This window comes from Cydia pomonella, chromosome 22, assembly GCF_033807575.1.
Source record: "Cydia pomonella isolate Wapato2018A chromosome 22, ilCydPomo1, whole genome shotgun sequence".
NCBI lineage: Eukaryota > Metazoa > Arthropoda > Insecta > Lepidoptera > Tortricidae > Cydia > Cydia pomonella.
The window spans coordinates 3,146,282-3,171,902 of record NC_084724.1 but is presented as its reverse complement, the minus strand read 5'-3'; the positions used below and the strand labels follow the sequence as shown (position 1 = coordinate 3,171,902).

The 25,621-nt window shown below is 38.9% G+C and overlaps 1 protein-coding gene across 1 annotated transcript in view; it reads left to right on the top strand.

Moving 5' to 3' along the window:
- The window catches only part of LOC133530461 (oxidative stress-induced growth inhibitor 1-like), a 79,648-nt gene extending 54,046 nt beyond the window's left edge, over nt 1–25,602 (top strand). The window contains 7 exon segments of the mRNA XM_061868375.1: nt 16,241–16,324; nt 18,831–19,019; nt 20,132–20,238; nt 22,486–22,655; nt 23,418–23,572; nt 24,768–25,112; nt 25,114–25,602. Of these exon segments, the coding sequence (XP_061724359.1) occupies nt 16,241–16,324; nt 18,831–19,019; nt 20,132–20,238; nt 22,486–22,655; nt 23,418–23,572; nt 24,768–25,112; nt 25,114–25,554 (1,491 nt within the window). The 3' untranslated portion in view covers nt 25,555–25,602.
- Nucleotides 25,603–25,621: the final 19 nt, after the last annotated feature.

Below are 25,621 nucleotides of genomic sequence, written 5' to 3'. Positions count from 1 at the left end.
CATTGGGAGTATGTTAAATAATACTTTGGTAAAAAGTTAGAAATTTTAAGGTTGAGCTTTCGGTTATATTTAAATATTTTAATTTTTGCTAATAACTAAGTAAATATAGAATTAAAGTTCCAGAAAACTTTAGCATATCGAATAACACTTCAATTTATGTACAATTTTCAGTTTTTAGAAATCTGGAACAGCTGCTTTCTGGTAAACGTAAAAACACGAGTTATTTTGTAAATATAGAATTAGAGTTGCTGATATTGCAAAATTACGATATTATCGATCAACTTAGTATTCTAGTAAAAAGTTAGACATGTAGACAATGTGCTTGTCTAGATATTGATTTCAGGTTAAGCAGTATAGCTAATATTGAATTAAAGTTTGTAGAGTTAATAATAATCGATCATCAACAATGATCTCAGTTACTAAACAAAAATTTAGAAATATAAAATCACGGCGACACTCATTACTGATATGTATGCATTCCTTGCTTATAATAAATACGTTACGTTTCAAACGCGCGGCAAGTTTGCGCGCGCCGCGCGCTGTGGCAGGAGGCAGCGAACAACGGTAGTGGGGAGCGGGGTGCCCTTGACTGCGTCTACGGTCCATCAAAAAATTTCCTAAAGCGTGTTTTAAATTAATAGCAATAGAAAATTGTTATTTTGTTGTTACTATAATAGGTATTGCCCGCGGTTTCGTGCACGTAGAATTCGTTATCGCGTTACATGAATATTATTTATTTATTTATTTAAACTTTATTGCACAAACAAAAAAAAAAACACAAATGGCGGACTTAATGCCAAAAGGCATTCTCTACCAGTAAACCATTGGGTCAAATAGAGACAAAAAAACACATTCCCATACAGATGACCACCCTTCCTTGTACCATTTTAAAAGCCAGTTGCAGCTTTTCTTTCCCGATTTTTTTCAGATGTTTGGACTTGGTATTTTCCTCGCGATAATAATCCGTATTAAAAAAGTTGGTCCAGTTAATGGTCGCCTAGATTAACCGATTTTTATATAAAATGTAGGCAACCATGGACTGGACCAACTTGTTAAAAAGGCAACCTAGTACAGTTAGTAATATAGTACCTGGGCGACCGAGCTTTGCTCGGTTATAACTATTTATTGTAAAATGGTGGTGATAATGTACATAAACTTAAAAAGTAAAATGTGAACTGACAATTATTATTATTTACAATAGATTTTAACCTTACAGCACTTGTCACAGAGTAACGCCATCTATTGTCGATTTCTCTTATTACATAGATAGGTCATTTTTTTTTACTAAATTCAACTTGTGTAAATCAATAAAAATTAAAAAATTATATATAAACTTGAACATATAAAAAAAACAAAAGTTAGTCACCGGGCGAGATTCGAACCCGTAACACTCGTTTAGCAGTCCGCGTCTTAACCCGCTGGACCAGACGGACAGTGGCCGGCAACACGAAATTAGTGACCATATTCTGCGTCGAAAGAAAAACGCATGAAAACTCGAAAACACGCGTTTTCCCAAACATAAGACTAATCTAGATAGATTGTATACCCCCAAAAACCCCTATATACCAAATTTCAGCGAAATCGTTAGAGCCGTTTCCGAGATCACAGAAATATAATTATATATAACGTTTTAAAAACAGATTGGACAAGTGGCTTTTAAACAATAAGTTAGACTGATGTTACTTAGTGATGTGATACGACTTTACAAACTTTGAACTGTATAATACAGGACACTGTGTGACATAGGCTCATCAGCTAAATAGCTGCTCGCCTATAATTATATAATAATAATAATAATAATAATATATATACAGGGTATTAGACAGTCGGTGAAGGAGCGCTTTTTCAGTCGGCTCACAAAAGTCCTTAACAGTCTTTTGTCAGGAGGCAACAAAGTGCGCGCCTTCAACGCCTGGGTAATGCCCCTACTCACATACTCCTTTGGCATACTAAGGTGGACTCAGACCGAGCTGGACGCCCTGGATCGGAGGGTCCGACTACTGCTCACCACACACCGTATGCTACACCCACGCTCGTCTGTTATGAGATTGTACATCCCACGGAAGTGTGGAGGTCGAGGCTTCCTAAACGCCAAAGATCTCCACAACCGCGAGGTGTGCAATCTCAGGAATTATTTCCTTAACAACGAGTGTGGGATGCATCGTGACGTGGTGGCAGTAGACAGGAACCTCACGCCGCTCTCCTTGGCAAACGAGAACTGGCGCAAACCTGTGGTACTAAGTACTGCGGATCGCAAGGCGGCATGGGAGAGTAAGGTGCTACACGGGCGGTTCTACAAGGCCCTCACGGGACCTGACGTGGACCTGCTCGCGTCGGTGAACTGGTTACGATTCGGGGACCTCTTCGGAGAAACCGAGGGTTTTGCCTGTGCAATTGCGGACGAAGTTATGATGACGAACAACTATCGGAGGTATATCCTGAAGGACGGTACGGTCGACATTTGTCGGGCATGCCGCCGTCCCGGAGAGTCACTCAGGCATATCATTTCCGGTTGTTCTCATCTTGCTAACGGTGAGTACTTGCACAGACATAATCTCGTAGCCAGAATTATTCACCAGCAACTTGCTCTTCTATACCGCCTTGTGGACCGCGAAGTACCGTACTACAAGTACTCACCTGCGCCAGTTCTCGAAAATGGTCGTGCCACGCTCTATTGGGATCGATCTATTATCACTGACAGGACTATTGTAGCCAATAAGCCTGACATCGTGATAATAGATCGATCGCAACGCCGGGCCGTGCTCGTCGATATCACCATCCCCCATGATGAGAATCTCGTGAAAGCCGAGAAGGACAAGTCCAGCAAGTACCTAGACTTGGCTCACGAGATAACCGCCATGTGGGATGTTGATTCGACGATCATTGTCCCAATAGTCGTCTCAGCGAACGGTCTCATAGCGAAGAGTCTCGACCAACACCTTGAGAGACTCTCGCTAGGTGGTTGGATCAAGGGTCAGATGCAGAAGGCGGTGATCTTGGACACGGCGCGGATAGTGCGGCGGTTCCTCTCTCTGCAGCCCTGACCACCGGCAGCTTGGGCCCTGCCCCGCTGCTGGCGGCACACTAGGTTAAGTTTTTTACAATGTGTTTATATGTGTTTTGTATAGTATTTTTTAATGTATTTTTATATATTTTACTTTTATATCCATATTGTAAAAAACATAACCCTAAGAAGAAAGAGAAATAAAGGAATATATATACAAGAATTGCTCGTTTAAAGGTATAAGATAAAATAACTTTTCTTTTGATATATCATGTGACGTTTTCGTTTACACACTAAAAGCACAGTGTAAAAAGTAACAGTGGGCCGACGCCTTTGATGTTTGCGTAAATGCCGACACCGCTCAAGGTCTCCGTACCTACCTAGGGTTATCACAGACTTACACAACTGCCCAAAAGAGGATGGAAATGTTTTAAGTTTTCATGTTGTATGATGTATGTGTACTAATTTTACAAATGACGTCCATTTTGGAAATAAAGATGGCGGACGTCACTTTTTTGAAAAAGTCGTCATGGGTGTTGTTTTCTGGGTTTTTAGGGGTGTGGATTTCAAAAATGGCATCTATTTTGAAAATAAATATGGCGGACGCTACTTTTTGAAATGGGTGTCGATGTGTGTAGCCGTGATATCAACCACCTTTAATTCTAAAATGGTCTCTATTTTTGAAATCTGCACCAACAAGAACCGCCAAAATTGACGTCATTTTTGTAATTGGAACCCCGAGGAACCTCGGAGATGACACCCATATCGATTTTTAAGAAAAATTAATGTCCGCCATCTTGGATTTCAAAATAGACGTCATTTTCGTAATCGGAATCCTGAGGAACCTCGGATATGACACCCATATCGACTTTTAAGAAAAAATAATTTCCGCCATCTTGGATTTCAAAATGAACGTCATTTTCGTAATCGGATCCCCGAGGAACCTCGGAGATGACACCCATATCGATTTTTAAGAAAAATTAATGTCCGCCATCTTGGATTTCAAAATGAACGTCATTTTCGTAATCGGAACCCCGAGGAACCTCGGAGATGACACCCATATCGATTTTTAAGAAAAATTAATGTCCGCCATCTTGGATTTCAAAATAGACGTCATTTTCGTAATCGGAATCCCGAGGAACCTCGGATATGACACCCATATCGACTTAAGAAAAAATAATTTCCGCCATCTTGGATTTCAAAATGAACGTCATTTTCGTAATCGGATCCCCGAGGAACCTCGGAGATGACACCCATGTCGATTTTTAAGAAAAAATAATGTTCGCCATCTTGTATTGCAAAATGGACGTCATTTTCGTAATCGGAACCTCGAAGAACCTCGGAGATGACACCCATACCAATTTTTAAGAAAAATGAATGTCCGCCATCTTGGGTTCCATAATGGATGTCATTTTCGTAATCGGCACCCTGAGGACTTTCAAAAATAATGAAAACATCAAATACTACATGATACATATACAAACAGAAGCAAGAAACAATTTCTTGCTTTTTAAAGTCTTAAACTACTCATAATTTCTTAAAATAAGTTATTAAACATGTCCGCCATTTTGAATTTGAAAATTTATATCATAATTATGATATATTTTTGTTTACACTGAGACAAATAATTAGCACATGTCGTATGAAATATTTTAATTGTGTGTGTTTTTTTTTTTTTATACTACGTCGGTGGCAAACAAGCATACGGCCTGCCTGATGGTAAGCAGTATCCGTAGCCTATGTACGCCTGCAACTCCAGAGGAGTTACATGCGCGTTGCCGACCCTAACACCCTCCCACCCCTCGTTGAGCTCTGGCAACCTTACTCACCGGCAGGAACACAACACTATGAGTAGGGTCTAGTGTTATTTGGCTGCGATTTTCTGTAAGGTGGAGGTACTTCCCCAGTTGGGTTCTGCTCTAGATCTGGAATGACACCCGCTGTGCTGTGCCCTACCACACAGAGCCAGATGACATTTACAATGCCCATACCTCTCTTATAATGCCTGTGCTAAAAATGTGATTGCGAACTACCTGCAATAACTATACAGTACCTGGGCGACCGAGCTTTGCTCGGTTATAACTATTTATTGTAATATGGTGGTGTATAGGTGATAATCTTAACTACATTCTTTTACTAAATTAAACTTGTCTAAAACAATAATAATTAAAAAATTATATATAAAATTGAACATATAAAAAAAACAAAAGTTAGTCACCGGGCGAGATTCGAACCCGTAACACTCGTTTAGCAGTCCGCGTCTTAACCCGCTGGACCAGACGGACAGTGGCCGGCAACACGAAATTAGCGACCATATTCTGCGTCGAAAGAAAAACGCATGAAAACTCGAAAACACGCGTTTTCCCAAACATAAGACTAATCTAGATCGATTGTTTACCCCCAAAACCCCCATATACCAAATTTCAGCAAAATCGTTAGAGCCGTTTCCGAGATCCCGGAAATATATATATACAAGAATTGCTCGTTTAAAGGTATAAGATAATTAGGCATTAAAACACTCGTGTGATCTTTTTAAGAAACTCACTTCGTTCGTTTCCTAAGCCCACACTCGTGTATTTTAATGCCTTTTATTATGTAGCAGTAACATAAACTACTAATATATGTTGAAAGTAAGTACAGGCGGCTAACACAATGGTAACAAAAGACAAAAGTTTTGAAAATGTAATTTTCATCATCGTCACTTGGCTGTACATTTGAGGGCCTATCGCGAACCACGTCCGACGTGTTACCTCTCTGTCGCACTTGTAAATTCGTACGTAAGTATGACAGGGAGGCAACACGTCGAACGTGGTTCGCGGTAAGCCCTCTGATGCCACCTCCATTAGTCTTTTGTACGCCGGTATAGCCTTCGACTCAATGTATAATCTACACTTTTTATGGAAACGTAGTTCCTCCTTCCCGTAGAAATATTTAACTTTCCCATCACCAAGAAAGATTATTTGCTCGCAGTTATTAACTGCTCATTCCTCGTTTTTCTCTGTTACTAAGTCAGTACAGTACAGTACACATATCAAACATTTTTCACTCATTTTGAAGTCATAATAACTTTTATTCTATAATTAAATTCATGTAATGTCCGCATCTAATTTATGTGCACGATAAACAAACAAATGAATGATTTGAAAGAAAAGACAAACAGCGCTTGCGAAGCTGAGCGGGGGGCGCGGGCGGGGCGAGGTATCTATCGCTCACTAGGTCGGCTACGATAGGCTCCCGCGCGCCGAGCCGACATGTTGACGGACCAGCGCGGCGTGGTTATGAATTTCGCGCCTTTTTAAGTTGATTTTACTATTACAATGCAAGCTACACACAGATATTTCTACCTTTCCATAAAATGGCTGCATATATTATTTTATAGTAATAGACTTATCTCTACGGACTTTAATTCAATATTAGATCTTACAGGACAAAAAACGCATATTAATTGTAAAGCACATATCCTATTCTTCTAATTTTTTGCCTTGCCTATTAACTTAAGAATTTAGATATGATATTGTGGATTTTTCAAACTTTAATTCAATATTGACAAAATAATAAGCTAATTTGAGTTTGACAAAGTAGCACGTTGATTTTTTTTCTAAAAATTTGATAGCATAAAGCCTCATACATATTATAAAAGACGATGCTTAAATTTTGTACTTTAATTCAATATTCAAAATTCATCAATAAAAATACATAAATACCTTATTTATATCTAACGCTCGTTCTAAATTTTCTTCATATATTACAAATATGCTTAAAAATATGTCCCATACCAGATAAACATCACTTTTCACTCTTTAGAATTATCGAAACTTATAGGGCAAAAATCCGGTCCCACTATTGGTCTATAGCGTTTAGTGCGAATCAGTGGTAAAGTAACGACGTAAGGGTGAAACGCAAGTCCGCGTCTAGTCCCACGGTGGCAGAACGGAGACTACTAAAATTAGGTGTTTTATACTTAAATTAATCTGCTATATTATGCAGGATAACGAAGTACAATTGAAAATAAATGAAGGTTTTTTTTTTTCTATTGAGCTTAAACCTTTTAAGGCTTTGGTTGGAGTCTCCGTTTAAATATAGTCTAGTTTCCATGTATTTCTTTTTCATAGCATTTGCCTTTAGTTTAAACGTGTCAAAATATCGGCAAAGTTCAATTATGCATCAGCCATCTCTTAATAATAATGGGGCTGGTGTGACTCCCCTCAGTGCGTGTGTGGTGACCCTGAGCAGACGGTCGAACACATTGTCCTGGAATGCCCTCTCACCAAATTCAAGGGCCGTCCCTTGAAAGCTTTGAAGACCTCGCGAACCTCATTGAAATGGCCATCGAATATCTGAAGAGTGCAAACCTCAATCTCTAGATTAATTTAAATCCAGTAACTGTATTGCCATACGATAAATAAATTATTAATTATAACCATTCCGCAGCATACCAACCCGTCTAGTTTTATTATGTATATATACATACTTATTAAACTGCCTCTTTTTCCTTCCTGTTGGTTTCTCACACTATAAAAAACATTGGATCACTCGTGGTTTGTAAGTACCTAATATTGGCTACTTAGCAAGTCATGCATGATTAATTGATTATGCGTCTTTTACCTCAGACCATGGACCACCACTCAAGACTCCGTATTAAGAATCGTTTAAGACGTGCTCTCTCTATATGATGGTTGTCTTGTAGTAATACATTATGATGGAACACATGACTCATAACTTTTTATATGTGTGTGTATATATATATATATATATATATATATATATATATATATATATATATTATAGGACATTATTACACAAATTGACTAAGTCCCACAGTAAGTTCAATAAGGCTTGTGTTGTAGGAACTTAGACAACGGTATATATCATATATAAATCCATAGAAAACGCCTATGACTCAGGAACAAATATAAGTTCTCATCACACAAATAAATCCCCTTATCAGGGTTTGAACCCGGGACTACCCACTAGGCCAGACCGGTCGTCATAACTTAAACACACATAATAATGTAGTCGTTTACAATGTAACTTTCAAGATCCTGGTCAAGGCACCAAATTGTAATGAACCCTACTGATTGATACTAACAAAGTAAAGACGATAAGCAAGAAGAATTTCGTACATTGACCCGCCTATTCCTATCTTTATCACACGCGCATAATCGTATTGCTGTCCCGCCGATGATACCGGCGGTCAATGCCACTATCCGAGCGGGACAGCTATATAAGTTTTTGCTCGGAGCACAAGGTTACATATCTTTAGAAGTAAGACGTAACTGCAACTCGCTAGTTACCGTTTGTCGCATGCTGCGTGGTGAATCAGACTGCCCAGACCTCGTGAGTCGCGTGCTCATACTGCACGTGCCGGATATTCCCAGGATTAATCTAAGAACGCAGGTGCGCCCACTGTTGGCGGTGCCAGCGGCGCGCTCTGTGTCACGCAGTAATTCGCCGTTCCCTGGACCATTGACACTACGCAATGGACTCCTGACGTCAGCACCTGATAGTGATTTGTTTGACGACGTGTGTGAGTGTCTGAAGTATTGTAAGATGATGGATGTTAGGCCTTCCACAGTCGGTGTATAATACTACTGTTATGTGATGTGTTAATTTCGGTTCTTCCTGTGTATCTTCTACCTACTTTTGTGTTATGTTTTTCTTGAAATGAAATATTTTATTAACTTAAGTTTTTCGGCGTATTGGGATTTTTATGCTGTAATGCCGTGTAACTATTCTTATTAGCATTAAATAAATAAATAAAATATATAATCATGCGCGTGCGATATATTAAATGGCGGATCAATGTACGAAATTCTTGATGCTTAGCGTCGTTACTTTATCTTAAGATAAGTGGCAGTGAGACTCACGTGAACATACATGCGGTTATGCTAAAATCATTTCACACGTTAAATTCAAAATGACCTAAATCCACATACACGTTCACGCCGTTTTAGGCCTTACCTCTTAGCGTTTAGGAATGTAATCGCGTGTACAGAATTGATGTCACTGGTAGGTATAGTATTGTAATTGATAGCTAACTCTTATGATAAAGTGGGTATCATCTACCACATTTGTTTCATTTGAGTTTTGTAGTTTAAATATTGTAAACAGTACTTTAAGTTGAATTAAACTTTTTAATTTAAGACTACAGTACCCCTAGTGTAAATAATTTCGATTTCGAAACGTGACGTACGCGTTTGCGTTAAGTCTCATTTTGTATGGGTTTTTGAACAGCGCGCCAAGCGGGACGATTTGGAAAGTCAAAAATCTCATACAAAATGACACTTAACGCAAACGCGTACGTCACGTTTCGCTGTCGAAAATATTTACACTAGGGGTACTGGTAACCACTGCTACTAGTAACAGCTAGGAACGATCCTTCTCTAAAATTAAATAATAAAAAATAGCAAACACGCACAATTATAAAAATTAGTCTAAACAGTTACCTGAAGCTACAAAAATGAATCCTAATTTATGAATAAGTTGAGACCGATATTACCTAAAACGTTACTAGTTTTTAGGGTTCCGTAGCCAAATGGCAAAAAACGGAACCCTTATAGATTCGTCATGTCCGTCTGTCTGTCCGATTATGTCACAGCCACTTTTTTCCGAAACTATAAGAGCTATACTGTTCAAACTTGGTAAGTAGATGTATTCTATGAAACGCATTAAGATGTTTACACAAATATAGAAAAAAAAAAAAAATTGGGGGTTCCCCATACTTAGAACTGAAACTCAAAAAATCTTTTTTCATCAAACCCATACGTGTGGGGTATCTATGGATAGGTCTTTAAAAATGATAATGAGGTTTCTAATATCATTTTTTTCTAAACTGAATAGTTTGCGCGAGAGACACTTTCAAAGTGGAAAAATGTGTCGTCGTCGTCCCCGTAACTTCTAAAATAACAGAATGAAAAATCTAAAAAAAATATATGATATACATTGCCATGCAAACTTCCACCGAAAATTGGTTTGAACGAGATCTAGTATGTAGTTTTTTTTTTTAATACGTCATAAAAATAAAAATATTTTTTTTTTTTCATTAGTCATTTTAATACGTCATAAATGGTACGGAACCCTTCATGGGCGAGTCCGACTCGCACTTGGCCGCTTTTTTTTCTTCTCTATCTCAGAAATTTAGCCAAATGTGTACCGTACCTACTATTGTATTCTTACTCAAACTTGGCTCAAACAAGCCAAGTAGGTAAAGCCTGACCAGTAATATATGATCACGCGCCATATTGCGGAATTTCAATGGAACTAAATTGTTCATACTAAGCTGAATCGTCACCGGATACATGAGAATATCAGCGCCCTCTTAGCAATGATCATATATTTCTGGTCGGGCTTTACTCCACTTTGGAAGTGACGTACGATTTGATTTCGTACCGGTCGCTGTGGAGACTGCTGGACCCTCGGGTAATGAGGCTCTAGAGCTTTTTAGGGAGTTGGGCAGCCAGTTACAGAAGAAGGGTAATGATACCCGCTGACCCTGGGTCTTGGGTGGTCCAGCGAGAATCCATCGCCATACAGCCTTTTGGGCCGGGCTTGGTGCAGGGATAGTTTATAGATGTTTTTGGCGAATTTCTTGCAGAAATTATGGGTTGTTTTAGTATTCATGTAGAATAAGTTTGTGACGATGCTTGTGCGGATTACGTTTGTGTTTCGACGAAACAATTATTTTCACAGTACCTATGTCGTTTATGTATAGCTATGTCTTTATTGTTTTAATGCCAATTTAACATAACAATATAAAGTTTAAAAATGCTTGTTGCCTTGTACAATGGTAGTTTAATAAATGACAAAGAAAGAAGGCTTCGTCACTACTTACTTTGTGCATCAATTTCACGTTTTTTAGGGTTCCTTAGCAGGGGCGTAGCTATCGCCGTATCTGCCGTATCAATTATACGGGGCCCCCGGCTACGGGGCCCCCAACGTGCGTTTTTGTGAGAAATCTTCCCTCCCTAAGGGCCCCCCAACAAATTTTTAAACGGGGCCCCGCCAAGGCACGCTACGCCACTGTTCCTTAGCCAAATGGCAAAAAACGGAAACCTTATAGATTCGTCATCCGTCCGTTTATGTCACAGCCACTTTTTTCCGAAACTATAAGAGCTATACTGTTCAAACTTGGTAAGTAGATGTATTCTATGAACCGCATTAAGATTTTCACACAATAGAAAAAAAAAACAATAATTTTTGGGGGTTCCCCATACTTCGAACTGAAACTCAAAAAATCTTTTTTCATCAAACCCATACGTGTGGGGTATCTATGGATAGGTCTTCAAAAATGATATTGAGGTTTCTAATACCATTTTTTTCTAAACTAAATAGTTTGCGCGAGAGACACTTCCAAAGTGAAAATTGTGTCCCCCCCCCCCCCCCCCCCCCCTGTAACTTCTAAAATAAGAGAATGATAAACCTAAAAAAAAATTATGATCTATAAACTTTTTCTTATTTCCTTAGCCTTTAGCCCTGGTTTGTTGTGTTTTAATTGACCAAACATGCGCAGCTATTGTCCCCTGTCTCATGATACAAACTAACAAGTAACAACACGAAATGTTTGACACGAGACATCATAGTCGACATTAATTTGACATCTCAAACCGATATTAGATATGTTACGTACGTCCCATTAAGGTTCTGATAGACTTAAGTATTCTCCGAACAGAAGAATGTACAGTCACGTCTGAAAACATCGACACAATCGAAGTGCCAAAAATATCTATACACGTCCTTATGGCCCATATACGTGTACATATTTTTGGCTTTGTCCGTATCGATATTTTCAGACGTGACCGTACTAGCGTTCGTCGAACAATTCGCCGAACCTGCGAATGCGATGTCCTGCTTGAGTGAATGATAAAGTCTATCTGCTGATAGAAAGCTGTCTGCTAATAAGTATACACCGTGTTTTTTTTTATTTGCGTTAATTTCGAGGGTGCATTCCTGAGCTTAAATTAAGTAACTTTCTCAAAGACACCGATATTCTAATTAACTCCATTTCGGAGATAATCAATCATTAATTTTTATATTATACGGCCCTTATGAGCGTGTACACTTGCCTTAGGGCCTGTTTACTTATTGATTAGTGTTTAGTGCGAATTCATACATTTGCTACTAGACGTACGTACTATCTCGGACGATCGATGTTAGAAATGACATTGATATGTCACAGTTTTCAATTGTTTGGTTGAGTTAAATGTAATGCCCGTGTTACAACAACGCTATATGCAACATTTAATTACTTTTTATAAAAATAAAAATAGTAAAAAAAAAACAATTTTTATTTTAATATTACCTATGCCGTTTAGTTTCCTTAAACGTACTTACTGAAACCCCGGAGTTAACGGAATTCAATAAAAACACGGTGTATAAGCTATCCGCAGCAAGCTCGGTTGTTCATATAAATGTACTAGCTAAGCTAGATTGCTCTGAAACTTTATACTTACAATAGGATAAGGTATATCTATGCCTGTAATTAGTTGTTTTATGAGTTGGAGCTATATAAACTGTTTACAGGCATAGTATACCACATGTCATTGTATATGCAAAGTTTCATTACAATGCTACCCGTAGTTTTAAAAAGAGATTGAAACTCCGAAAGATGGAAGATGAAACCCAACCGGCTTGCTGCGGACTCTTAGGTATCTGATGATATAGATTTATAGATCCTATCGATTTGGCCCTTTTTACCCGAGTACAGTAAAACTAAAATTAAGGTTTATAACAATAATTTCGTCCGATATTGTCAGTTTTGTTAACAGATAAGTTAAATCCATATTTATTTACCAAATACTGATTTACTGCGTATAAAGTATGCTCTTTTTTGTAATAAATAAACCTGTGAAAAAAAAAACTGACTAAGGTCGCGCTGAGAGGCAAAAAAAACATAAAGAACTAAGTATGGCACATTGAGCGGCCTTGAACGCGACTTGTACCAGGGTTCACTTAGCGGTCTTAGCGTAATAAATAAACATTTTTGATACGCTTGATAGGTATGGTAAATATTTTCATTTAATTTCATAGGTATTAACCAAAGAGAATTTGAAATAGAGGTGGATTGTCAAATAAAACTTTGTAGCCACAGAAAATTTAATAACATGATTAAAACCTTTAGAACGCCATTTGACTTCGATTCTTATCCTTTCACTGATATGTGTTTAATTTGTTTAATATCAAAAAGTGGCGCCATATAATAGATCAAAGGCCGAAGGTATGGCAGCAGCGATTTGATCAAGATGGCAGTCAATTTACTGTGGCTACAAAAAATTCTTTGACAATCCACATCTATTTCAAATTATCTTTGGTATTAACTTGACTTGTGGTTAATAAGTACCTAACTAAGAAACATACAATGTAATAAAATCATGCTAATTGATTTTAACCTACTTCTAATGGCTGCTGAACTTTGTAAGTGTATGTTTCTGTAACTTTTTTTTTTTTTTTTTTTACAACGATAGCCAAGCGTTTGACCACGATCTCACCTGATGGTAAGTGATGATGCGGTCTACGGTGGAGCACGCTTACCTATGAGATACCTATTTACCCTAGCCTTGAAGAGACCCAGATTGTACTCATGCGGAAACACAGACTCGGGCAGGGCATTCCACTCCTTGGCAGTTCGCATAAGAAATGTTGAAGCAAAACGCTTAGTTTAAGGGTTGGTATATTTCCCCTGACATTTAAAGGTGATGAAATAATTTTTGGTGTGATGTCTGGACTTTTAAAGGATATTCCATTTTTTTTTTCATATATATATGAACTGGTGGCTCGCGCAGCTTTCGTACTTGCTGGGACCGCTGCCATCGCGAACCCATCTTTAAAAACACGATAAAAATAATATGTACTAAGCCAGTTGCGTCTCGAAAACTATTTTATTTGGGCTTTTGGGACTTATTATTACTTAACCTACTGAACCTTTGCCACCTGGCAAGCGGACACACAAAAATAGAAAAAAGCGGCCAAGTGCGAGTCGGACTCGCCCATGAAGGGTTCCGTACCATTTATGACGTATTAAAAAAAACTACTTACTAGATCTGGTTCAAACCAATTTTCGTTGGAAGTTTACATGGTAATGTATATCATATATTTTTTTTAGATTTTTCATTCTGTTATTTTAGAAGTTACTTTGGAAGTGTCTCTCGCGCAAACTATTCAGTTTAGAAAAAAATGATATTAGAAACCTAAATATCATTTTTCAAACTTGGTAAGTAGATGTATTCTATGAACCGCATTAGGATGATTACACAAAAATAGAAAAAAAAACATATTTGGGGGTTCCCCATACTTAAAACTGAAACTCAAAAAATCTTTTTTCATCAAACCCATACGTGTGGGGTGTCTATGGATAGGTCTTTAAAAATGATATTTAGGTTCCTAATATCATTTTTTTCTAAACTGAATAGTTTGCGCGAGAGACACTTCCAAAGTAAAAAAATGTGTCCCCCCCCCCCCTGTAACTTCTAAAATAACAGAATGAAAAATCTGAAAAAAAAAATATGATATACATTACTATGCAAACTTCCACCGAAAATTGGTTTGAACGAGATCTAGTAAGTAGTTTTTTTTAATACGTCATAAATGGTACGGAACCCCTAATGGGCGAGTCCGACTCGCACTTGGCCGCTTTTGATTAAACTGGGCAACATGAAAAAATCAGCTCCCCATAAGATGAACGACCTTAGCGCCTCGGTCGCCAATTAAATGTTTAATGTTAAGCACTTATAAAATAAACAACTGCCCATTTGATATGGGATCTTTGTACAGTCAGCGTCAAATACTTTGTAGCAGTCAAGGTGGCCAAATAGTTCGGTACAACGTACTAAATATATGGTGTACCGAACTATTTGGCTACTTTGGGTGCTACAAAGTATTTGAGGCTGACTGTACTATGATAATTAAAGTTCACAAATACTTACACTTCAATACTTATACTTGAATCTTTCTTGGATCCGACCTCCCTAAGACTGGCGACAGGTTTGCGACTCGGGGTTTCGGTATGTATGCCACATATATGCTCTTGTGGCACGGACGTGGACCGACTGGGACACCACGGATTATCTTGTCAAAAAAGTGCAGGTCGTTTTTCAAGACATGCGTCGCTTAATGACATAATTCGTCGATCTCTTGCCACCATCAATGTGCCTGCTCTTCTTGAGCCAACTGGCATTATCAGGGATGATGGCAAGAGGCCTGATGGGGTGTCCTTGGTTCCTTGGAGCTTGGGACGGATGTTAGTGTGGGATGCTACCTGCGTAGACACACTGGCACCGTCCCACCTCCAACGGATTAATGTAAAAGCGGGCGCAGCGGCGGAAAGCGCCGAAATTTTGAAACGTAATAAATATAAGAGCCTCAGTAGAGAGTACCATTTTGTACCTTTTGCCGTTGAAACCCTAGGTCCATGGGGTCCCAGCGCGCACAAGTTTTTTGGAGAAATCGCGAAACGTCTGGTTGACGTAACTGGTGACCGAAGAGCTGGCGGCTTCCTCGCACAACGTATCAGTATTGCGATACAACGAGGAAATGCCGCCAGCATCCTTGGTACAATGCCTCAAGGGCCTATTTTAGATATAAGCTAGTTATAGTAATCATCTGTATATATCCATTATGTATATTGTTCTTGTCAATATATAATTATATTATAAAAAAAAAAAAAAATACTTATACTTGATAATTGTTTGAGGATCTACAAATCCTAAAATATACATATTTAGAAAATATTTCGTTATATTCAGAAAACAAGATGTACGGTCACCTGCAATAATATGTTACACGATGATGGCCGCAAAAATATCTGACATGATTTATTTGTAGAGCCATAAGAACGTGTCACATATTTTTGCGGCCTTCGAAGAGTAACATGGTATTGCAGGTGACCGTACCTATATCCCGATTCCGATACGGCGTACTTAGGCAACGGAGATTGCTTACCATCAGGCGGGCTGTATACTTGTTTGCCACCGATGTAGTATTAAAAAAAGTCGTCTTTTTTTAATCCTATGAGGATCCTATGATTAAAGCTTAGAAACTATATGGTCATATCCCTTTGATTATGTGTATCAAAAATACACGCTGTATATGTCAAACGTCTTGCGTGCCATTACATGGGCATTACAAATATTTGACGTTGTTAAGCTGCGTGCAAACTTTTTGAGAATTTTTGAAGATTTTTGAGATGTTAGAACTCCTAGTTATTCTAGTGCGTCGTCTTTAAAATAATGGCGTTTGTTTCAGATGGATAATTTATTAAGGCCGTGCGCAGACCTGGGCATCCCGGCAGACTCGCTCATTGAGTGGAAATATGACGTAGAAAAACAAGTAAGTACATATTGTAGAATATTGCATTTTGTAAAAAAAAAATTCACCACACCAGCTCGTAAAGGCTCTCTTTATGTTTCAAAAACTGTTGAAAAAGATGCATTTTACGCACAAGAGTGGCAAAGTAATTTGATAGGCAAATTTTTTGGTCGTTTTTTCGTGTTAGCTGGTAGAATTAACTTCATATTGTAAGGACATTTGGATTTGATTTGTAATGTTTTAGAGTAAATATTTTCCCGCGTTGGTGTCGTCTACATTTTTGTGTTTCACTCAGGAGCAAAGCTTTTTTAACCCTCGTGCCTTGAGTCCTCGTAACGCTCAAGATTCTATTTTTTAATCTTTCGTTTGCTTATATAAATAATGGCACGATGAGGTAAATAACACTCTTACGCCCATAACTTATTTTTGAACTATTTTTGGGTTGTTTTTACCCAGTAAGTTAGTAGTAGCAATTTAGCACTTTGTATTCATGCCTTAGTGCATGCACAGTGCGTGACTTCGAGAAACACCGGGAAGGGAGCCGGGAAGAGCGCTACAATACCTAGAATACTTGAGAAAAAAATCTAATCATAGACAGCGTACTTCACTCTGTCTTTAACGCCTAGGTTCTTAGCTACTCTAGCGCTACTCTGGTGAGATTTGGAATTATTATTTATAGCTGACAGCTGGACACTTTTGCAACAATTCTGCCTAAGGAGTTTCTGTTCCTTGCATCTACCTTTCACCAACAATTCTGCCTAAGGAGTTTCTGTTCCTTGCCTCTACCTTTCACCAACAATTCTGCCTAAGGAGTTTCTGTTCCTTGCCTCTACCTTTCACCAACAATTCTGCCTAAGGAGTTTCTGTTCCTTGCATCTACCTTTCACCAACAATTCTGCCTAAGGAGTTTCTGTTCCTTGCATCTACCTTTCACCAACAATTCTGCCTAAGGAGTTTCTGTTCCTTGCATCTACCTTTCACCAACAATTCTGCCTAAGGAGTTTCTGTTCCTTGCATCTACCTTTCACCAACAATTCTGCCTAAGGAGTTTCTGTTCCTTGCATCTACCTTTCACCAACAATTCTGCCTAAGGAGTTTCTGTTCCTTGCATCTACCTTTCACCAACAATTCTGCCTAAGGAGTTTCTGTTCCTTGCATCTACCTTTCACCAACAATTCTGCCTAAGGAGTTTCTGTTCCTTGCATCTACCTTTCACCAACAATTCTGCCTAAGGAGTTTCTGTTCCTTGCATCTACCTTTCACCAACAATTCTGCCTAAGGAGTTTCTGTTCCTTGCATCTACCTTTCACCAACAATTCTGCCTAAGGAGTTTCTGTTCCTTGCCTCTACCTTTCATAGGCCTGTCAGTTATTCGCGATTGTCAGTTTTGCGGATACAGGCCGATGTCGTCTGGCGAACTGGTAATCAGTGGGCCCCAAAGAGCATATAATCACTACGTTCTAAGAGACGGAACTTCATACTACGTACTTAAGTGTCAAACGGCTTGGTTTGACGTCTGACGAACGAGGGTCATACCTACCAACATAATGAAAATTAGCTTATGGAAAGTAAGCGATATCTCAATGGTGGGCCCATTGAGATATCGCTTGGGCTCACTTCCGACGTGTCGGAAGCCGGTGTTGCTCGAAGGTGGGTGATGATTAGGTCATTACAGCGAATCTTATTTACAAAACACCAAAAATGTTAGTCTCTGATTCAATAAGTGTTTTGTATATCCAGTCCGTAACTGTTTTAAAAACAATGATATGTTTTCATTGTCTTTCGTAATTCTTTCTACTATAATCCAATGTTCTATAACAATAAGTGGTTTAATAAAACAACGATTATTTTCAATTCAATCGATGCTTGTTCTTAATTAATTGATTTTTTACACGTTTCTTAAATATAATATACCTAACTTGACATGAAATAGGATCTAGATGTAAGTGCAAATGGTTGTAAAATATAAATAGGTAGGTATATAATAAGTTTGACATAAAATTAAGACTAGATATGGGATTATACAAATATATGCATGCATAATAAGTACGAAATAAGTATATTGACGAATAACCATTGAGATAATTGTAAATTAAAATATGTATGACATTGCAATGCCCTGCCAGAGCCCATATGACTCGGAATGTACCTAGTTATTAAGATCTGTACTAAACTGATGTGTAAATATATAATGTATATGGAAATAATTTTCTGGATTAAATTCATTTCATTTCATTCATTCATCTCATTCATTCCATAAACTATGGTTGCAATAAATAAATGACTAAATGACTTGCCCTGTTAGTATGTAAGCGCCACTTGCACAATCCCACTTACCCGAGGTTAACTGGTTAAACCGTTAAACCAGTGTAAAATTGTACTGGTAACCATGGTAACTCCAGGTTTAACCGGTTAACGGTTAACACCATTAGGATTGGTTAGGTTGCCTGGTAAAAGAAGATTACAGTCAGCATGAAAGCTTGGATCAGAATGGCTATTTTTGACAAAAAAATGTCTTTTTTTTCAGATAGATCACATAGTCCTAGGTCGGGGCCCTCCCGGCGGCGCGTGGCACACCTTCCCCCCCTCCGTACTCACCCTCTCACCCGCAGCGTGGCTCTCGCTCCCACCATACCCGGCCGAGGGAGAGGGCAGACTACCAGCACGCGCTGTAGCGAACTACTGTAGGAGATATGTTCAGAAGTGTAAACTACAGGTGAGATCCCAGGCCGGGCCACACCTTCCCCCCTCCTACTAACCCTCGTCCCCAGCAGCGTGGCTCTCGCTCTCGCAACACCCGGCAGAGGGAAAGGGAAGACTGCTGGGAACTACCGTAGGAGATATGTTCAGAAGTGTAAACTACAAGTTAGTTTGTGCTCTCGCTCCCACACCATCCAGCAGAGGCAAAGAATCGCACTTACAAATTTACTTAAAACTGCTAATTTCTCAGACCGTCTACATGCTCTTTCGTCGTTTCTGAGTATTTCTTGCGTTGGTAATTGGTACACATACTAAATAGAGCAGAAGGAGCGAAGTTCTTCCTTTCCGATTGTGTCCGAGTGACGTACGTACCAGTGGCGGATCGTTCAAAGAACTCGATTCCCACCGGCTTGTCTAATTTCAGCCCGTTGAGTACTTTCACGATCGGTTTATAGAGAAAAGAAAAGCAAAATTAGCTCTGGGTTGCCTACGAATATTTGTGACGCGCCGCCACTGGTACGTACTTACCTACATAGATACGGTTCTTCCCAACCATCAGTTTTTACGTATATATATGCTAAGTTTTACTCATGTGACGAAAGATGGCAGCAAATTCCGTTGACTACAAAAGGGTCTAGCCGCAATCCTATAGTGAAACTGCCCTGACTGAAATGTATACCTTTCTTAGAAGCGTTAATTGGTCTTATTATAAGATATCATTTTACAATATTTCAAGCATGGAATCCCCTTGGTTTGGATAAAAAAATATATAAAATCTTATTTAATTATTCTAAGCTAAACTAATGGTTAGATTTCTTTGAAATTCGGATTATACATGGCACTAATAGCAATACATTTTCAAAAAAAAAATCAAGGTTCTAACTTATTTACAAAGGCCTAAAAAAATGTTTTTTTTTTGTTAATTGGTATTAACGCTTCTAAGAAAGGTATACATTTCAGCCAGGGGCACTTTCACTATAGGATTGCGGCTAGACCCTTTACTTTAAAAATACGCCCCTATACTCAATTATCTTTGATAAAAGAAACAAAGTGCTTTTCTTTAACAGATTAGGCGTAAAAATAATTTTCATATTAACAATTTAGACCGGATGTACGTATTGTTGGCAGCGCTACTTCCGGTCGGGCGTGATCGTGTCGAGCGTGCGCGGCGCGCCGCGCGCGGGCGCGCCGTGCGCCGGCGCCTGCCCGCACGGCGCGCGCTATGTCGTGTCCGGGTAAGCTACTACTATTTTCTTCTTCACCTTAGGAGTTGGAAATTATTTTTTTTGACTACTTAATCTCTCTTTGTGTTGGCTACGTGCGAAGTGCATGGTGGGGGTAAGTAAAGCGATCGCAGCGTATAAGGTGGCAAAAATTAGAACATTAGAACATTTCGTACAAGGTATATGGCTCGCAGTGCAACTTACGATTACGCCTGAAATATTCATCTAAATTGTATGGTGTAAGGGACCATTGTAATCTGTATGAAATGCTTGACGTAACTAACGTATTCAATTTAATAATTATTAATACATACTACATTAGTGTAAATAGCTTTGCAAACGCCACATATTATGTGAGCTTTTTCTAGAGGTTAGGTCCCTAGGGAATTATAGCTTTTTTTTTATTCTGTCAGTAATTCATACGAACCATGTAGGTTTACTTTTAAAGTACTGACGTTTCTAATTTAATATTTTTGGTAATGTTTAAAAAGACTAATTTCATTAATTAATAGCCGTTTCAAATATTTTTACACAATTTTCAATCGTAGCTGAATGCTAGATAAGTCTGTGCCTTGGATGCCTAACCTGTCAAACAATGCCAATATGGCGGACGAATGTGTGAAATGTCACCATATTTAGAATTATTTCGCTTAAAATTTAGTTTTTTCTTCGCAAGTGTGATGAAAAACATTGTCTGTAACTCTGGGGGTAACAATATTGCAAACTCGGGTCTTTAATTCCCTCCAGCCTGCGGCTGTCGGGAATTATCACCCACGATTCTTATGTTTCACTTACCCCCTCGTTGCACAATGTACTATAAATCGATTAAAAACCTAATCGACAACATTTCATATTTTTAAGTGCTACTTTTTATTGTCTACATCGAAAGAACGCACTAATTTAAGGTACCCGTATTTTTTTTATTTTGCGTAAGTCATTTTGGTCATAAAATCTATTTATATTGTTACTTAAAACAAAAGGGCGTATGTAACAAACGTCATTTGTGAGAATCGTGACGTCACGGATCTGTTTCATACACTGGAAAAAACGTTGAATTAATTTACGTTTGAGCATAGACAACAGTGCGAGTGACATAACCTCAAACGTTAAAAATAAAATCACAAATTAACAAGTGTCACAAACGTCAAAACCCAAGTCAAACGATGGTTTTCATCCCGTTTTCAATGACAATGACAATGTCAACCCAATCGGAAGTCATTTTTTAGGGTTCCGTAGCCAAATGGCAAAAAACGGAACCCTTATAGATTCGTCATGTCCGTCTGTCTGTCCGATTCTGTCACAGCCACTTTTTTCCGAAACTATAAGAGCTATACTGTTCAAACTTGGTAAGTAGATGTATTCTGTGAACCGCATTAGGATGTTTACACAAAAATAGAAAAAAAAACAATAAATTTTGGGGGTTCCCCATACTTAGAACTGAAACTCAAAAAATCTTTTTTCATCAAACCCATACGTGTGGGGTATCTATGGATAGGTCTTTAAAAATGATATTGAGGTTTCTAATATAATTTTTTTCTAAACTGAATAGTTTGCGCGAGAGACATTTCCAAAGTGGAAAAATGTGTGCCCCCCCCCCCCCCCGTAACTTCTAAAATAACAAAATGAAAAATCTAAAAAAAATATATGATATACATTTCCATGCAAACTTCCACCGAAAATTGGTTTGAACGAGATCTAGTAAGTAGTTTTTTTTTAATACGTCATAAAATTAAAAAAAAAAATTTTTTTTCATCAGACACATACGTGTGGGGTATCTATGGATAGGTCTTCAAAAATGATATTTAGGTTTCTAATATCATTTTTTTCTAAACTGAATAGTTTGCGCGAGAGACTGTTCCAAAGTGAAAAAAAGTGTGTCCCCCCCCCCCCTGTAACTTCTAAAATAACGGAATGAAAAATCTAAAAAAAATATATGGTATACATTACCATGCAAACTTCCAACGAAAATTGGTTTGAACCAGATCTAGTAAGTAGTTTTTTTAATACGTCATAAATGGTACGGAACCCTTCATGGGCGAGTCCGACTCGCACTTGGCCGCTTTTTTGCTTGTAGTGGCAGAACTGAAGGAGCTGGGTGACGTCAATTTCCGTTTTAACTATTTTTAGAGATTTTGAATCCAAAATTTTTGTAAAAAATATATAAAATTTATTTTTTTGTAATCTACAGGAGCCCCTCTCGAAATGGTTTTCGATTTAGGGATATTGAAAATTTTGAAATGTTGTCAATTGTTCTTCCAGCTACGACAAGTCGTGCGGCCGGCCGTTCCGCATCCTGTGCAAACGCGTGGTGGTGGCTTGCGGCGGCGGCGACCGCCCCAACACGCTGGCGCCGGCCGCGGCGCCGTGCGCGCTGCACTCGCTCAGCGCGCTGCAGAGGGCGCTGCCCACCAACATTCCGAATGCATTAGGTATGTACCACACGTTTATAACACGGGAGTGCCGCGATAGTATCATGCACGCGAGATACCTGTCCCTCTCTAACTAATATGCTTAGAAAAATATAGTAGGTTAGGGTGATCGCTTCAGGCGGCAGCGACCGCCCCAACTATAGAGGTACAATAAGTGAAATGGTAGATCCGGGTGATGATCGAACGAGATGCAGTTATGGAACTTTCATTAGGAGTAACAGAGAAAGCGCTTTTGTTTGACCTGGTCTCAATCTTTTTTATTCCCCATCGTAGATTTTGGTATGGTTTATGGTGGGCAACAAATAACCCGGCCAAATTACGTAGGTTGTTTTTGGTATGTTGTTAGGAATGTTAAAACATGTTTTTAATTTTGTCGCATTGCGTGTGTTCTGTCCCTCACGGGCGCACACGTATAGCACAACTATTTGATCCTACCATCTATGGCCTCAACACGCTAGACCCAGCCTTACGCTCTGCATTCTCTGGTCCCGCTGTCCACCAGCATTCCAAATGCAATAGGTAAGAATAAGAATAAGAATTTTTATAAAGACGTTTATTCAAAAAGTTTAAACATAGGTACATAATAAAAGTACACAATAATGCTTATTATTACAAACTAATTGAAAGGGAAAGTGACTCAGCTAATGTCATAACACCTATAGTTGTCCTTGGCACTGTGGGCACGACGTAGGAACGACCCCTTAAGGGGTTCTTGGCATTCAAAGGGTTAGAAATGAAGTTAGAATATGTATTGTTTCCCAGATCCGCCCGTGGTGCTGGTGGTGGGGTCGGGCGTGAGCGCGGCGGACGCGGTGTGGCTGGCGCTGGCGGCCGGCTGCCGCGTGGCGCACGTGCACCGCGCGCCCGCGCCCGCGCTGGCCAGGCTGGACCCTGACGCCTACCCGGATTATACGCAGGTAGTTAGACCTTAACGTCTTACTGTAACTAATAAGTACCTGGGCGACCGAGCAAAAGCTCGGTTAGGACTATTTATTGTAATATGGTGGTGTATAGGTGATAATCTTAAATACATTTTTTTACTAAATTAAACTTGTCTTAAACAATAAAAATTAAAAAATTATATATAAAGTTGAAAATATAAATAAAAAAACAAAAGTTAGTCACCGGGCGAGATTCGAACCCGTAACACTCGTTTCTAGCCGTCCGCGTCTTAACCCGCTGGACCAGACGGACAGTGGCCGGCGACACGAAATTAGCGACCATATTCTGCGTCGAAAGAAAAACGCATGAAAACTCGAAAACACGCGTTTTCCCAAACATAAGACTAATCTAGATCGATTGTATACCCCCAAAAACCCCTATATTCCAAATTTCAACGAAACCGTTAGAGCCGTTTCCGAGATCACAGAAATATAATATATATACAAGAATTGCTCGTTTAAAGGTATAAGATATAACGTAGGTCAGTTATCAAAATTAAAGTCATTAAGGCGTCCTGTATATCAGTTATCCAATTGAAGGTAAAAACCATGCATTTGGTCGAATAATAGGTGCTAATAACGCCATCTACAGGTAATATAGAATACCAAGTTACCAACTAACCTAATAAGGTCTGGCGTTAACGCAACGAACGTGATGTGGTTGTCTCTTAAAGCCGGTTGTAGAGTTGTCGCGTCTGCTCGGCTTTTTCCCTCTCTCACCCTGCCTTAAGAGGAAAGAGGACGGCCGATTCTCTATACAAACGTAGTCCCCATTTTCCTCTCTGCACATTGACAATTTGGAAAATATTTTTATATAATTTGATGTATAATAACTATAACGTAGGGGACGTTTGACTTTTTCGATTTTTGTATTATTAGAAGAATTAGCGAAAAACAAATTTCATACAATATGAAAAATATAATAATAATTAAAAATTCAGAGAGGAAAATGAGGACTACGTTTGTATGAAGAGGTGACTTCGCGCTGGTCTTCTAGTTTCGTCTTAATTTTATTATTACTGATCCAAGCAGAACTCTGAACTTAACTCAAAATAAGATTACAAACTTTAGCAACACACTATCACTGCGATGCTATCAAAAGTGAAATGAAATGCAAAAATTACACACCATTTTAACAAATGACATTACTTATAAAATTATTCTATCACAGGTCTACAAAATGATGTGCGACGGGCCGTCGGGCAGCCACCCGAGCTACACCCCCTACCCGCGCCACGTGCTCGCCGCCGCCGCCCCCCTCTCCCCCAGGAAACCCCCCAAGATGGCCGACGACGAAGACTTCCCCAAATCCGTCAAACTACTCGACATCGTCACAAATGAGATGACGGAGTTAACCGTCTCAATCATCGCTGTACTCATCGGCTCAAAACCTGACTTATTCTTCTTACAAACTAACTTTAACTTAAATTGTATCGATTTAAATAATTGTACCAAATGTACTGACGAATCCAAGCATGCCGCTAAGCGAAAAATTGAAGATAACAGATGTTTTCTAAAAAAACCATTGGCATTACTTCAAAACTGTACTCGGACAAAGTATTCAAAGCTGCAAATCACGGTATTTAAACTATTCAGAAATTAACGGCAACGACACTAAATGTATCGTACCTGATTGTAACAAACGTATGAAAGAGTGTAAATGTGAGGTGGTCCCGTATTCGGATCCTTTAGAGAATAAGATAAAATGCCAATGTCAGCCTTCTAATCCGTACTCGAGTGGCATAGGTTTCGGTATAGATCCTAAAGTAGGCGTGGATTGCAGAGGAAATCCTGTAGCGATCGATAAAGGTACACATGAAATGCTTTACAGCCCCGGGCTGTACGCCCTGGGGCCGCTGACGGCCGATAATTTCGTCCGGTTCATTCCGGGCGGCGCGCTGGCGGCCGTGGCGCACATGCACAAGGAAAGAAAGAATGAGTGGACTGGTATATGTTGATAATTGTGATGAAATTCTTTTTACAATAAATATTTTTTTATACCTGAAGTTTTTGTGTAAATCATAA